The following is a 16,815-nucleotide window of genomic DNA, read 5'->3' on the forward strand; positions in this document are numbered from 1 at the left end:
CTGCAAATGTACTGAAGTACTTGAAAGTATAACAATACTCTTGAACAAATCCACTAGGTAAAATCCTGTGCATGCATGCATAAACGTGGGAGACCTGAGTTTTTGAACATGTAATCTTTTTGTTCCCACAGGATAAATACATGCTAAAAGCTTAATAATTCCTGTCTTTGATAGCAAGAAATATATGTGTGCTTTTAGGGTGGAAACTAACTGTGGGACTGAGATCTTGCAAGCTGCTCCACTTACAAATGCCCAGGATGCTCTGAACCCCTCACAAAACTTTGAACTTGAGAATATGTTAATTCGTCCATAATGACAGAACCTTTCTGCATTTCTAAGTGCACCATAGTAGTGTAATAGTCCTGATTCTGTGAATTAGGATTTCTATTTTCCATTTATAATGTGCTTTTTCTGTGCATCTGATGTGATCTTTGAATCATACTCATCTATGGACTATTATAAAGTAAATATTTCTATCTGATATTAAATACAAGTGTTCACTGTGTTTGCATATAGAATCTTTGAAAAACACAACCTAGATGATAATGATTTAATTAACTAAAACTATGATTTTGTACTTAAAGCTTACCCATGCATCCCTCTCCATCAGGCCTGCGAGTCATTCCAGGTGGACATATGCACATGAATGTACCTATGAGATTCTTGCAGAGCATCCCCTTTGAATCACAGTCATGAAGCCCCTCTGAGCATTCGTCAAGGTCTACAAAACAATATTGGAAAGGTTACCCACAGTTAGACAATCTAGTTTAGGTTTGGTTCAGAATATATTTTCTTTTCAGCCATGCCACGTGGTGAAACAATGTTAAAGTTTTACTTCAGTTACACATGTCCTGCCACTTTTGTGTTTGGTACCTTTTTCTGAGGTGTACATCTTTTAAGAATAAATATATTGCATGGGTTCACCAGACAAAATTGACGTCTTTCACAAAGGAAAAAATATAGAATTACAAAGAAACACAGTTAAAGCATGCCTCACTCTAAAGAGGACAAGATTACCTTTGCACATTTTTCCATCATCTCTCAGTGCATATCCAGCAGGGCATGTGCATTCATAAGCACCATAGGTATTAATACATCGAAATGCACAAAGCAAGGGGTTCTGAGCACACTCATTGATATCTGTTGAGAGGAAAGACATAATCAATGTTACCATTAATAAAACTCTTTGTCTAACCCAAATGCATCTATGAGATGCTCTTGTTATTACATAATATTTTATGTTGATATTCCTGTAACTATGACAAACATCTTCCAAGTAAATATTTATTATATAATTTACAAGTGTTAATGTGAAGGTTTTTTAATGGATTTACATGTTTCCAGTACACTGATAGAAAATGTGACTAGATACATGAAGAAATACCTTAACCCAAAATAGCAATTGGTCTCTCAATTAGCCCCTTCACACAAAGCAAATCCTCAGTCACATTGTGCCTCTTTGTGCACTCTGGCTCTCAAATTTGAGAAGCAAAAGAATCACTGAGGTGGAGACACATGGACAGAAACACAACCAAACTGAACACAAAATCCCCCCAAAATTCTAATTTTGAGGTTTAAGAAATTCATTATAGTGGGAAGAGGAGGTACTGGATTTTTGTTTTTTTACCCAACTATGATTGACAAGAGCCTTCTTTTTATTTTAATCTAGTTCATGCAAACCCCTTTTTAATGCCCTCCAGGAGTAAAATTCAGCATATCCTATATTTGACAGAAATAATCTTGCAAGGCCCACACTCACTGTTACAATGTGTCTACCTATACATGCTGTTCTTCGCCAGAGGTGGATGAGGAATGATCTCCTGTCTACCACCTACCATTTGCCCCTTTAGGATAGGTGCGGCCAGCAATGAACCGCAAGTGAGTGACCCACACCAGATTTTTTGGATATCAAGATGGAAAACATTAACATAGATTGAATAAATTGGAAATGATTTACCTAGTCACAGTTAATCAAGATAATCAGGCACCATTTTTTTCCCACCCCACCTGGAACCTGCCTTAGAACGGTGTACTTAATGCTAGGAAATATTCCCTTACTGATTCGCCCTTTCAACTTTCACTGGACTGGTTCGATAATGCACAGATACTGAAATACTCCTCATATTCGATGGATAAACCCTTCACAGAAGGATTACTCCCAGTCTTCCATCGAGTGAAAAGTATAGTGTCTGAATGTGAAGAAACATCTTTTAATCCTTTGGATTTCTGAAATTTCAGGTTCATCCCTAATGCACAAGTTACTACTTGTGTAACGATATATGTGTAAGAGACATTAGTTAATATCCCCAGGCGTCAGACTGGATCCGGAAAGACTTTTCGTAGCAGTACCCCTGCGCGTCAGTAGGTGGCATCGTGCGGCTTCGCGTCCATCACTGGCGTCGTATGCGCCGAGATGACGTCACGGAGACTACTTAGGCGCCACCCATGCGCGCTGACGTCAGTTCTGTACACGACTTTCCACGCCAGGAATGAAAAGCCATGCAAGAAACTGACCACCGGTGCCATGAAACTAGGGCCCTGAAAGGGATGACCTTAACCCTAGAAATCAGTTCGCAGAACGGGGAGGATGGGCGGGGTGGTAAGGAATCTATCACTAACTAATGTCTCTTACAGATATATCCTTACACAAGTAGTAACTTGTGCATATGAAAGAGACACGTTAGTGATAGATTCCCTACCTTAGAATAGATACCCCAGCAATACCAACCCCAGTGGTGGGTCTGCAAATAGATTACACCAGAAAGTCACAGAGAACAGAACGGCCAAATAAGCCGTCTCTTCGGACCTGACTGTCAAGGCACTAATGCTTGGTAAACGTGTGCAGCGAGGCCCACATAGCTGCCTGACAAATGTCCTGCAAGGGGACGCCGCGTCCCAAGGTAGTAGTGGCTGCCGTTGCCCTGGTAGAATGGGTATGTAGCCCCACAGGAGGCTCCTTCTTAGCCAATGAGTAACAGGCCTTGATGCAGAGAACGACCCACTGAGAGATGGTCCATTTGTGCACAGCCCGACCTCTTTTTGCGACCACGTAGCCAACAAAGAGCTGGTCATCCACCCGGAACTGTTGCGTGCGCTTCAGGTAGAACGAGAGCACACATTTGGGGTCCAGACGGTGGAGCCTCTCTTTCTCTTTAGAAGGATGCGGAGGCGGAAAGAAGGTAGGCAAAGTGATGGTCTGCCCGATGTGGTAGGGCTTGACAACCTTTGGCAAGAAAGAAGGAGGAGTCCGTAAAACCACCTTGTCCGGATGAATAGAAAGGAAAGGAGGTTTAGAAGAAAGAACAGAAGGACTTCAGAAAGAGGGGCAGAAAGGGGATCCACAGTCTTAGCTGTGCACCATGCCACAAACTTGTTCCATCTGCAGGCGTATACCGTTTTAGTGGAGGGACGCCTGGCTGCCAGAATGACATCACAGACTTTGGGAAGATCAAAAGCTGTCAACTGTCGCCGCTCAATCTCCACGCATGGAGATGGAGACTGGACAGGTTCAGGTGGAGGACCGTCCCCTGCTGCTGCGACAGAAGATCCTCCCGAAGAGGCAGTCGGAGCGGGAGAACAATCGCCATGCTGAGTAGCTCGGGATACCAGTATCTTCGTGCCCAATCCGAAGCCACAAGGATGACTTGGGCCCAGTCGCGCCGAATCTTCTTCAGCACTCTGGGCAGTAGTGGTATTGGCGGAAAGGCGTACAACAGACCGCAACTCCACTCGTGACGAAAAGCGTCGCCGAGCGAGTGCAGCCTTGGAAATTCCAAAGCGCAGAACTGATGACATTGCGCGTTCTCTTCGGTGGCGAATAGATCTAGCCAAGGCTCTCCCCACTGTTGAAAGAGACCTTGCACCTTGTCCGAGCTCAGACGCCGTTCATGATCCATCAAGCACTGGCGGCTGAGTTTGTCCGCCCTGGTGTTCAGACAACCTGCCAGGTATTGCACCACCAAGGTAATGCATTGATGTTCCAGCCATGTCCAGAGGCGCAGAGCCCCTGACATAGGGTCCAGGACCCCACCCCGCCCTGTTTGTTGCAATACCACATGGCAGTGGTGTTGTCCGTGAACACCTGCACCACACTTTCCCGGACAGAGGGAAGGAATGCTTTCAGTGCAAGCCGGATCGTCCGAAGCTCCAAAAGGTTGATGTGGAGCCGGGACTCCGCCGGAGACCAGAGTCCTCTGATCTCCACCTCTCCCAAGTGGCCTCACCATCCCAGGAGGGATGCATCCGTCACCACTGTGTGCTCCGATTGGGAAAGGGAGAGGGATCTGCCACTGACCCAATTGTGGTTCGTCAGCCGCCACTGCAATTGTCATGCAGTGCCCTCCGAGATCTGGACATGATCGGACAGGTTGCCCTGATGCTGCACCCACTGGAACTTCAGGTCCCACTGCAGAGCCCGCATATGCCATCTGGCATGTTGCACTAGCAGGATGCAGGAGGCCATCAGGCCCAGGAGCCGGAGGGTCATCCTGACCGAAACCCGGGACAGAGGCTGAAAGACCGGAATCATAACCTGAATATCCTGGACTCGCTGCTCGGGAGGAAAAACCCGAAACAGCGTCGAATTCAGAACCACTCCGATGAAGGGGAGCTTCTGAGAGGGACTCAGGTGCGACTTCGGCACGTTGATGGAGAACCCCAGCAAATGCAGGAGATCAGCCGTAGTCTGAAGGCGGATGACGACTGCCTGGGGCGAGCCCGCCTTCAACAACCAGTCGTCGAGGTAAGGGAAGACTGACACCCCCGACCTGCGCAGATGAGCTGCGACCACCGCCATCACCTTCGTGAACATCCGAGGGGCACTGGTAAGGCCAAAGGGGAGCACGGCAAACTGAAAATGCTCCTGGCCTAGCGTGAACCACAGGTAACGCCGGTGGGCCAGCAGGACGGGGATGTGAAAATATGCGTCCTGCAAGTCCAACGCTACCATCCGGTCTCCAGGGTCGAGGGCAGCCAGGACCTGAGCCAGAGTCAGCATTTTGAACTTCTCCTTCCGGAGGAAGCGATTGACGTTATGGAGGTCCAAGATGGGGCGCAGGCCCCCTTTGTCCTTCTTGGGGACCACAAAGTAGTGGGAATAACAACTACTCCATACTTCCGGCCCAGGAATGCACTCAATGGCCCCCTTGGCCAAGAGGGCTGTGACTTCCTGCTGGAGAAGAACCAAGTGATCCCCCGACATGCAGTGGCACCGAGGTGGCATGGCTGGAAGGGAGGACTGAAAGGGAAGAGAGTAACCCATGCGGATGATCTGCAACACCCACTTGTCCGATGTGATATCGCGCCAGTGGGGGAGGTGGTGGTGGATCCTGCCACCCACCGGCGTGGGGTGCTCCCCAAAGCTCGGATTAGGAAGGTTTGGAGGTAGAAGCAGCGGGGTGGAGGTGGACTGACCCCCACGCTGATTCCCAGACCCAACCCTGCGGAAGCCACGTCCGCACTGAGGCTGGTTCTGCACAGGCTTGCTGAAGGAACATGCCTGGGTGCCTCTGCCATGTTCACGAAAGGAAAGAAACCCAGGAGTGGCTGGGCTTTTTGCGGAAAGACCCAAGGACATGGCTGTGGACCGTGAGTCCTTAAAACACTCCAGTGCACTGTCGGCCTTATCGCCAAACAGGCAAGTGCTATCAAAGGGTATGTCCATGAGCGAGCTCTGGACATCAGGCGAGAACCCAGTGGATCTCAGCCAGGCGTGGCGACGAAGCGCCACAGTCATAGAAATCGCCCTGCCCAGTGAGTCAGCGGTGTCCAAACCACACCGAATAGCGAACTTAGCCACATCCTTACCCTCAGGAACTGCTTGGGACAGCACAGTGTGGACCTCCTCAGGACACTGAGGCAACACCTGAGCAACAATATCCCACACCGCGTGGGAATAGTGGCGCAATAAGCAGGCGGTGTTCACCGACCGCAGCCCCAAGCTGGCCGAAGAGAACAACCGCTTTCCGAACTGTTCCAGCTTCTTAGAGTCCTTATCCGGCGGAGCCGTGAGAAAGGCACTCTGCGACGTCGAGGTTTGGATGACCAGGCTCTCAGGCGTAGGATGAGTGGTCAGAAACGCGGGGTCACCAGGCGCCGGGTGGTGACGCCTGCCGACATTCTTATCCACAGGGGCCCCTATGGCCGACCTCGACCTAGTGCCCAACAAGACGCCAGTGAGGGTGTTGTTAAAGGGAAGCAGGGGCTCCGACGAAGTGGACGCTGTGTAGAGCACCTCAGTGAGGAGATTAGTCTTGAGGGCCACTGTAGGAAGATCGATGGTTGAGGACCTCAGCTGCCTGACGGAACACCAACGTGTAGGAGGTGCCCTCCTCCATGGTAGGCGGGGAGATGCACACCCCGGGTCAGAAGAGACATCGAGGTCGCCGGCGTCCTCCAAGTCCTCCACCGAGTCCTGCTCGGAGTCACACTGACGGGCAACAGGGTCCTCTGACCCCTCCCAGTCATCCTCCACCTAGGTTGCATGGTGAACAGACCGCGGTGGCAGAGCTGGAGCCGGAGAAGGAACATACGGCGTCGGAAACGGCGCCGGCCGGGGCCGAGTCGGCGCCGCAACCCATTGCGGATACCAGGTAGGAACAAAATGGTCCTAGAACCGGGGCAAGGGTTAGACAAACGGCACCCACTGTGGCGCCAGAGGCGGAGCCGAGGGTGGCGCTGGGGCCGCAGCCGGCAGCGCTGGACCTCGTGGCGCCAGGGCCGGAGCCAACGGCGCAGGATTCTGTGGTGCCGAAGCTGGATCCGCCAGCGGTGCCGACAGTCCAACAGGATCTGGACACGGGACTGTGGGGCTCGAGGCCTAAAAGGCGGTCCAAGGTGGCAAGAAATTATTGCACCTATTCGGGAGTCGCGATCGGACCCGGGTAAGGTGGGTAGGCCGCTGGGCTCCCAGGCTCCAAAGGGGCCACAGGGGCAGTACCCCTGTCCACCTCGTCTGCATCCGAGGACCGACGGGGGGTCGTCAAAGAGCGAACACGCTTCTTCGACTTCTTTTTATGTCGTCGCTTACCGGAATCCGAGGGAGAAGACTTGGAGCCTGAGGAGCGACGACTGCAGACCCGTGAGCGTATCCGGGAACGGTCCCTGGACCTGGAGCGGCATTGGGATGAGTGCCGGACCTCCAGCAGCTTCCGGCAGTGCTCCCTCAAGGCCATGGCCCAACAGTCCCTGCAGGACCGGGAGTCATGGTCGGTCTCCAGGCAGTAGAGGCAAACATCGTGGGGGTCCGCCACCGACATATTGCGATGGCAGGCCCCACAAGACCTAAATCCAGGCATCGCTACCTGCACCAAGGAGAAAAAGGAAGACAAAAGGCTCTAAAGTGTAGTCAAAAAGTGACTAAGGTACGTGCTCTAACCGGATCTGCGCTTGCTGGCGCGGAAAAAGAAAGAACTAACGTCAACGCGTATGGGTGGTGCCTAAGTAGTCTCCGTAACGTCATCTCGGCGCATACGATGCCAGTCACGGACACGGAGCCGCGCGACGCCACCTACTGACGTGCAGGGGAACTGCAACGAAAAGACTTTCCGGATCCAGCCTGACGCCTGGGGATATTCTAAGGTAAGTGTTAGACCTGGCATCTTTGGCGTGGTTACCCCTGACTTTTTTTGCCTCTACCTCCTGTATTTTTTACGCTATGCTGGATTTCGTTTTTGCTGGTTTAGATGCTTTGGGCACTTTGCCACTGCTGATCAGTGTCAGAGTGCAAGTGCTCCCTAGGCAACTTGTTATATTTATTGGTTATCCATGATTGGTATATTTGTTTCACCTGTCAGCCCCTAGTAAAGTGCACTGAATGTGCCAGGGCTGGTGATTCAAATGCTACTAGTGGGCCTGCAGCACTGATTGTGCCACCCACAGGAGTAGCACTAAAATGATGTCTTAGGCTTGCTTGCATGTCGACCTGGCCAGTGCAACCACTGACCAGGCCTTATCCTTCCCTTTCTGTACATGTCAGGCATCCCTATGGTGGCCCTAGGTACCCCCCTGGGCTGGGTGCAGTGTATCTGAAAGGTAGGGCATGTACCGAGGTGTGTAACATGCCCTGGTAGTGAATTACAGCCATTTTAGTTTTTCACTGCTGAGAGGCTATCTTGCCACTAGGACAGAATGGGGGAGGCTGTTTACATGCCTATCTTCCCCTAAAGGCAAGATAGAAAATCCAAGTTTGGTATCTTTGTGTTCAGAATTTAATTATACATATTTTTAGCAAGATGGTTTTTAAATTCACTGTGTGAGAATAGCACTTTTTAGAAAGTAGCTATTCTCCTGTTTAACCTTCCTGTGTGCCTGTGTGCAGATTGGCTGACTGGTGTCATTTGATGGGCTAGGTGGCTCCAGGAGTCTGGATGAGTCAGCAGCAGGGTGAATAGGGAGATCTGCTCTAGATGGGTGGGAGGAGTAGACCCTGGGTTTGAGTAGGGCTGCCTCTGCCAGCACAATGCTGGCTCCACCCCCTGCTGGCCAGGCTGAGGACTCTGCCTCTGCCAGCACAAAGAAGGCTCCACCTCCTGCTGAGCGTCTAACGACCCTGCCTCTCACTCTGAAAGGAACCAGGTGCTCCAGGGCAGAGCACACCCAGGAACCGGTTTGAGCAGGGGAATCCCCCCACTGAAACAAAGAGAGACAAAGACTTGGAGGGGTATAAGAAGAGGACCCCAGACACCTAAACTTTAGATCACTGTGGAACTATGAAGGAACCTCTGCCAAGGAGAAAGCTGGAAGAAACTGAAGAGGAGAAGACTGCCTGCTTGCTGTTTTGCTTTGCTGCCAAGGAGAGGGGAAGGACTTTGCTGTGTCCCCTTCTTTTGATTCTGATCTCCAAGGGCCTGAGAAGAGCTGGCTCCCTGTTAAGAAGTCCCAGGAACAAAAGGACTTCACCGTCAGCCCCCCTGGAACTCTGCTGAGGGAGTTCTGACCTGCCTTGGAGTGCTTGCCTATTGGGGCCTCAGGAGATCGTTTTGCTGTGTTTGGGGAGCTGGAAAGCAGAAGCGTGAAAAAGAGTAACTGGTACCCAACGCATCATCCGATTGCGATTCGCAAGAACGAGAGTGCGAGGAGAATTTCATCGCGGCGTCATCGCAGCACCCGGAGTCCCTGCATCGCCGAGTGCGTCGAGCATCGTTCCGGTGCGTGAAGATTCCTGATGCTGCGAGGGTCGTCGCAGAACCAGTTTGCGGGCCGCACCACTGCCGGTGCGTGAAAGTATCCAGTCGCTACGTGTGTCGACGCAGAGTCCCCTCCCGTGACGCATCGAGGGTTGGGGCGCCAGAAGTCAACGCCGTGCCGCGCACCGCGACGCATCGATGGTTGCAGTGCCAGAAGTCCGCGCTGCGCCACGCATCGCGCCGCATCGAAGATCGTCGCATCGAACCTGTGCGTGAAGCTTCCGCATAATAAACCTACGCTACAAAAGCCAAAGTCATCGCATCCTCCCCCTTACAGATCGGAGCCGGCGCATCCACCTCTGCTGCGTGAAGCAGGGCTGCTGCAAAGCCTCCCCAAGATCTCAGGAGTATCGCATCGCCTTTGCCATCTTCCTTGTTATAGCTTTTGGGAACCTTATCGCTACTACAGGTACTGTTGGGCACGAGAGTGTCGCATTTTGTGCATTGAGAGTCGCATTGTGCAGGACACTGACTTTTACATCCTGGAGTACTTTCTGCAAACTCTTGAACTATCTTTAAAGTAACCTTTTTAATTGTATGTTGGTTTTTCTGTAGTATTTGGTCTTGTGAAGTTTTTAGTAAAGATACCTTATTTTTCTAAAACTGGTGTGGAGTAAATCTGTGGTGTTTTCACTGTGTTACTGTGAGTGTTGGTACAAATACTTTACACATTGCCTTTGATAGCCTAGACTGCTCAGGCAAAGCTACCTAGAGGGTGAGCAGGGGTTATCTTAACAGTGTATCCCCCTTTCCCTGACTAGAAGCAAGGGTCCCTACTTGGACAGTGGTACCTACCCTGCCAACTAGAGACCCCCAGATCTAACATTGGTGGCAGCGGTGGGATTGAACTTGTATTTGTACTTGACCCACAGTAATTGGTGTACATCACTAGTTTAAGTGCAGACCATTATACAACCACATACTGTATTTTTTTAATTCTATTTTTGAGCAACTCTTCAAGAGCATAATGTCTCAGGTGGCAACAAGTGAGAGGGCAGAATTGGAGTTTTCCATTGAGGATCTATATTCGTACAAAGTTGAGGAGCTCAAGCAATTCTGCAAAGACCTTGGTTGCCATGTGAAAAGCGAATCTAGAAAGAATGTGCTACAAAGAGTCTTGAAGGCCTGGTGGGAGGCCCAAGAGGAAGTTGATGCAGATGAAGAGAATGGTTTTGTTCCCCAAGATCTGCCCGTGGTAGGTCCAGTCTCAAGGGCTGGCAGCTCCCATTCCAGTAGGGGGCTCACTCCAGAGGAGTTGGAGGAGAATCAAAGGGTGAGAAACCATGAATTGGAAATAATAAAAATGAAGCAATTGGAAGTAGAGAAGGAAAAGGCGGCGGAGGAGAGCAAGAATGCCCGTGCCTTGGAAGAGAAGAAACTGCTTCTGGCTCATGAAGTGAGCATGAGAGAACTGGATATCAAGGCCAAGCAGGCGGAGTCCGGTTCCAATGGTGGCAGCGCACAGCCAGTGCAGGGGGGTAAAGTATGTATCCCCAAGGATTTGGTACAGAATAATAATAGGAGTGAGGATATCTATGCCTGGTTTACCTCATATGAAATAGCGTTGAGAAAGAATGGTGTGCCTGAACAGCATTGGGGGACGGGCCTGTGGAAACATTTTGAGGCTTCTGGGAGGAATGCTCTAGAGCCCTTAGAATTAGCAGGTGCCATGATCTATCCCAATATGAAGGAGGCCCTATGTCTCAGGTATGGACTTACTACAGAACAGTATAGACTGCAGTTTAGGAACTCCAAGAAGAAAGAGACTGAGACTTGGATGGAGTGTGTGAATCTGTACTCGCGGGCACTGGAAGGTTGGATGAAGGGCAGCAAGGTAACTGATTATAAGGGGTTGTTACATTTAATTAGTTGGGAGCACTTGAGTAGTCTATGTGTTCCAGAGCTGCGCCAGCATCTTTTTGACAGCAAGCTGATGGACCCCATTGAGCTTGTTAAGGAGGCGGACCGCTGGACCAGTACCAGGGTCCACAGAGGAATTGTGGGTACCATAGCCAAAGGTGGGCAGGGTCCCCAGCAGAAGAGTGGGGGGGACAAGCGTAACCAAAAGGAGTTCTCACAAGGGGCCCAAAATAGTTCCCAGGGTAACCAGTCCCAGCCCCCCAAGTCAAAACTCAAACCAACCTGGCCCCCTAAGGGCAGGTCGGATAACAGGGGTCCCTTTAAGTGTTATCACTGTCAGGAATTGGGTCACAAATCCCCTGTGTGTCCCAAGAAATCCCAGGCACCCTCTGGTGCTCCAACACCGGGTATAGCTAGTGTAGGTTTTGGTGGGGAGTTAATTTCTAGTGATTTGGAGGGATTAGCAGTTATGGCCCTTGTCTCTTTAGGAGACACAGAGATGGTCCAGGAAACCCCTGTCCCTGATAACACTAAGAAGGACAGGCAGTGGGTGACCATCAATGGGAAGAGGGTGGAGGCTCTCAGGGACACTGGAGCCAGTGTGACTACGGTCAGGTGTCAGTGGGTCCCTGAGGAGCTGATCATTCCCGATGTACTTCACCCTGTAGTGTCAGCTGACAACTCCGTGCGCCTTTGCAAGGTAGCACATGTTCCCTTTGAGTGGGGGGGGTCTCAGGTCCTCTCAGAGTTGTTGTGAGTCAATCCATGCCAGCAGACTCTCTGCTAGGTAATGACCTGGAGAGTTCCCCTTGGAAGGAGGTGGAACGCCAGGCTCATTTGGAGATGTTGGGTTTGCCTGAGTGGGTCTGTGTGACCACTCGATCCATGGCAGCCAGACAGGGTTGTGAAGCAGACCTGTAGCCTGAAACAGTGGCCCAGGTCCCTGCCAGAACGAGGAAGGGCAAGGGGCGTGGTGCGTCCACCCCCGCTGTTACCACGGTCCAGGAAGGAGCAGACCCTGAGGGGGATGCCCTGGAGCCTACAGGGGAACAGGTAGCTGAGCTGGGAGACATACCTGAGCTGACCCATTGGCAGCAAGAGGGTGGTCCCTCCAGAGAGGAGTGCTGCCGAGCGCAGAAGACATGCCCTACTCTTGAAGGTCTGCGGCACCAGGCTGCAGACCAGGCAGCAGGTGCTGATCCAAAGAACTTCTTTCTCTACTGGGAGAATGGCTTGTTGTACAGTGAGCCTAGGTTTGCTGATTCCAGTGGATCACGTACCCTGGTGGTACCCGCAGGGTTCAGAGACTTTCTACTGGGTCTGGCTCACGACGTGCCTCTTGCAGGACATCTCAGGCAGGACAAGACCCGACAAAGGCTTGCCACCCACTTTTACTGGCCCGGGATGAAGACGGACGTCGGTTCCTTTTGTAGATCGTGCCAGACTTGCCAGGCAAGTGGCAAGGCTGGAGGGAAGTGCAAAGGCCCTCTCCAGCCTTTTCCTGTAGTGAGCACCCCTTTCGAGCGGGTGGGGATATATATTGTGGGGCCACTGGACCCCAGGACAGCCTTGGGCAAAAGGTTCATCCTGGTCCTGGTGGATCATGCCACCCGGTACCCGGAGGCTATCCCTCTCAGGACAACCACAGCCCCGGTGGTGGGCCGTGCGTTGATGGGGATCTTTTCCCGTGTGGGTTTCCCCAGAGAGGTGGTATCTGACCGGGGTGCCAACTTCATCTCCAGGTATATGAAGTCTCTGTGGGAGGAGTGTGGGGTAACTTATAAGTTCACCACCCCTTACCACCCTCAAGGAAAGGGGTTGGTTAAAAGGTTCAACCGGACCCTGAAAGGCATGATCATGGGGCTGACAGAGCCCATGAGACGGAAGTGGGACATCTTTTTGCCATGCCTATTATTTGCCTACAGGGAGGTACCACAAAAGTCTCTAGGGTTCAGTCCCTTTGAGCTTTTGTACGGGCACCCTGTTAGAGGACCTCTCAGTCTGGTGAAGGAGGGTTGGGAGAAATCCCCTGGGAAAACCCCCCAGGATGTGTTCAGCTATGTGCTGGCCATTCGCAACCAGACACAGCGCTTCAGGGCCCTCGCTCAGGCGAACCTGGAAGCCAGCCAGGATGAGATGAAGAGATGGTATGACCAGCATACCACTCTGGTGGAATTTCAACCTGGGCAGATGGGGTGGGTGATGGCGCCAGTGGAGCCTTGCGCGCTCCAAGACAAGTGGACTGGGCCATATGAGGTGGTGGAGCGCAAGAGTGAAGTGACCTACCTGGTCAACTTGCGGTCTCCCAGGAACCCCATGAGGGTCCTACATGTGAACCGCCTCAAACCCCATTTTGAGAGGTCTGAAATAACAATGCTACTTGCTACAGATGCAGGGATGGAGGAGGATAGTGATCCTCTTCCTGACCTCCTGGAAGCTAAGGAGCAAGATGGGTCAGTGGATGGAGTGGTCCTCTCGCCCACCCTGACCCCAGAACAGCAGAGGGACTATCGCCATGTGTTGGGTCAGTTTGCATCTCTGTTCTCCCTGAACCCCGGTATCACCAACTGGTGTGTCCATGATGTGGACACGGGAGATAGCATGCCTGTGAAACAAAAGTTTTACCGGGTGGCTGACAAGGTCAGGGCCAGCATCAAGAAGGAGGTTTCTAAGATGTTGGAACTAGGGGTGATTGAGCCCTCCAGCAGCCCCTGGACTAGCCCAGTGGTACTTGTACCAAAAGCTGCTGCGCCAGGTGCCACTCCAGAACTTAGGTTTTGTGTGGACTACCGTGGTCTCAATGCGGTCACGAAGACTGACGCACACCCCATCCCCAGAGCTGATGAGCTTGTGGATCGGTTGGGAGCTGCCAACTACCTCAGTATGTTTGATTTAACTTCTGGGTACTGGCAGATTGCCTTAACTGATGGGGCCAAGGAGAGGTCTGCGTTTTCAACGCCAGAGGGGCACTTCCAGTTCCGTGTCATGCCCTTTGGGTTGAAGAACGCCCCTGCCACATTCCAGAGACTGGTCAACCAGGTACTGTCCGGGCTGGAGCAATTCAGCGCCGCATATCTGGATGACATTGCTGTGTTCACCTCCACTTGGGAAGAACACTTGCAATACCTCTGCGCAGTGTTGAAGGCTCTGCACAGTGCAGGCCTCACTATCAAGGCCAGTAAGTGCCAGATAGGGCAGGGTTCGGTGGTGTATTTGGAACACCAGGTAGGAAGCGGCCAGGTGGCGCCCCTACAAGCCAAGATAGATACCATCCGGGCATGGGAACCCCCCAAGACCCAGACAGCGGTGAGAGCCTTCTTAGGACTCACCGGGTACTATCGCCATTTTGTCAAGGGGTATGGCACCATTGTTGCTTCCTTGACATAACTAACTTCCAAGAAGTTACCCAAGAGAGTGATTTGGACCAGTGCCTGCCAAGAAGCTTTTGATGCCCTGAAGGAGGCCATGTGTACAGCACCTGTACTCAAGGCGCCTGACTTCTCCAAGGAATTCATAGTGCAGACAGACGCTTCTCATGGAGTGGGAGCAGTGCTCTCACAACTAAATGATGAGGACTTGGACCAACCTGTAGCTTTCCTTAGCAGGAGGCTACTTCCCAGGGAACAGAGGTGGAGTGCGATTGAGAGGGAAGCTTTTGCTGTGGTCTGGGCTCTGAAGAAGCTGAGGCCCTACTTGTTTGGGACTCACTTCCGGGTTCAGACGGACCACAGGCCCCTCAGATGGTTAATGCAAATGAGGGGTGAAAACCAAAAACTGTTGAGGTGGTCCATCTCCCTACAGGGAATGGACTTTACGGTGGAACACCGTCCCGGTACAGAACACGCCAACGCTGATGGTCTGTCCAGGTTTTTCCACCTTAGCGATGAGAACTCCCAAGAGGGTGGGTAGTTCTCCCCACTTTCAGCTGGAGGGGACACGTGTTAGACCTGGCATCTTTGGCGTGGTTACCCCTGACTTTTTTGCCTCTACCTCCTGTATTTTTGACGCTATGCTGGATTTCGTTTTTGCTGGTTTAGGCACTTTGCCACTGCTGATCAGTGTCAGAGTGCATGTGCTCCCTAGGTAAATTGTTATATTGATTGGTTATCCATGATTGGTATATTTGTTTCACCTGTCAGCCCCTACTAAAGTGCACTGAATGTGCCAGGGCTGGTGATTCAAATGCTACTAGTGGGCCTGCAGCACTGATTGTGCCACCCACAGGAGTAGCGCTAAAATGATGTCTTAGGATTGCTTGCAGTGCCTATGTGCAGTCCAGGACTGCCATGTCGACCTGGCCAGTGGAACCACTGACCAGGCCTTATCCTTCCCTTTCTGTACATGTCAGGCTTCCCTATGGTGGCCCTAGGTACCCCCCTGGGCTGGGTGCAGTGTATCTGAAAGGTAGGGCATGTACTGAGGTGTGTAACAAGCCCTGGTAGTGAATTACAGCCATTTTCGTTTTTCACTGCTGAGAGGCTATCTTGCCCATAGGACAGAATGGGGGAGGCTGTTTACATGCCTATCTTCCCCTAAAGGCAAGATAGAAAATCCAAGTTTGGTATCTTTGTGTTCAGAATTTAATTATACATCGTTTTAGCAAAATGGTTTTTAAATTCACTGTGTGAGAATAGCACTTTTTAGAAAGTAGCTATTCTCCTGTTTAACCTTCCTGTGTGCCTGTGTGCAGATTGGCTGACTGGTGTCATGTGATGGGCTAGGTGGCTCCAGGAGTCTGGATGAGTCAGCAGCAGGGTGAATAGGGAGATCTGCTCTAGATGGGTGGGAGGAGTAGCCCCTGGGTTTGAGTAGGGCTGCCTCGGGCAGCACAATGCTGGCTCCACCCCCTGCTGGCCAGGCTGAGGACTCTGCCTCTGCCAGCACAAAGAAGGCTCCACCTCCTGCTGAGCGTCTAACGACCCTACCCCTCACTCTGAAAGGAACCAGGTGCTCCAGGGCAGAGCACACCCAGGAACCGGTTTGAGCAGGGGAATCCCCCCACTGAAACAAAGAGAGACAAAGACTTGGAGGTGTATAAGAAGAGGACCCCAGACACCTAAACTTTAGATCACTGTGGAACTAGGAAGGAACCTCTGCCAAGGAGAAAGCTGGAAGAAACTGAAGAGGAGAAGACTGCCTGCTTGCTGTTTTGCTTTGCTGCCAAGGAGAGGGGAAGGACTTTGCTGTGTCCCCTTCTTTTTATTCTGATCTCCAAGGGCCTGAGAAGAGCTGGCTCCCTGTTAAGAAGTCCCAGGAACAAAAGGACTTCACCACCAGCCCCCCTGGAACTCTGCGATGGAGTTCTGACCTGCCTTGGAGTGCTTGCCTAGTCTTGGGGCCTCAGGAGGTCGTTTTGCTGTGTTTGGGGAGCTGGAAAGCAGAAGCGTGAAAAAGAGTAACTGGTACCCAACGCATCATCCGATTGCGAGTCGCAAGGACGAGAGTGCGAGGAGAATTTCATTGCGGCGTAATCGCAGCACCCGGAGTCCCCGCATCACCGAGTGCGTCAAGCATCGTTCCGGTGCGTGAAGATTCCTGACGCTGCGAGGGTCGTCGCAGAACCAGTTTGCGGGCCGCACCACTGCCGGTGCGTGAAAGTATCCAGTCGCTACGTGTGTCGACGCAGAGTCCCGTCCCGTGACGCAGCGAGGGTTGCAGCGCCAGAAGTCGACGCCGCGCTGTGCACTGCGATGCATCAAGGGTTGCAGCGCCAGAAGTCCGCGCTGGCCGCTCATCGCGCCGCATCGAAGATCGTCACATCGTACCTGTG

At 51.8% G+C, this 16,815-nt stretch overlaps 1 protein-coding gene across 1 annotated transcript in view; it reads right to left on the bottom strand.

Annotated features, from left to right (window-relative positions):
• Positions 1-16,815, bottom strand: part of FBN2 (fibrillin 2) — a 969,744-nt gene that overhangs the window by 51,935 nt on the left and 900,994 nt on the right. Inside the window, exons 54-55 of the mRNA XM_085632710.1 lie at positions 1,018-1,140; positions 590-721 (exon numbers count right to left, since the gene is read on the bottom strand). Of these exons, the coding sequence (XP_085488836.1) occupies positions 590-721; positions 1,018-1,140 (255 nt within the window). The remainder of the gene's footprint in view (positions 1-589; positions 722-1,017; positions 1,141-16,815) is intronic.

The sequence above is a fragment of the Triturus cristatus genome, chromosome 2_1 (assembly GCF_964204655.1).
Source record: "Triturus cristatus chromosome 2_1, aTriCri1.1, whole genome shotgun sequence".
NCBI lineage: Eukaryota > Metazoa > Chordata > Amphibia > Caudata > Salamandridae > Triturus > Triturus cristatus.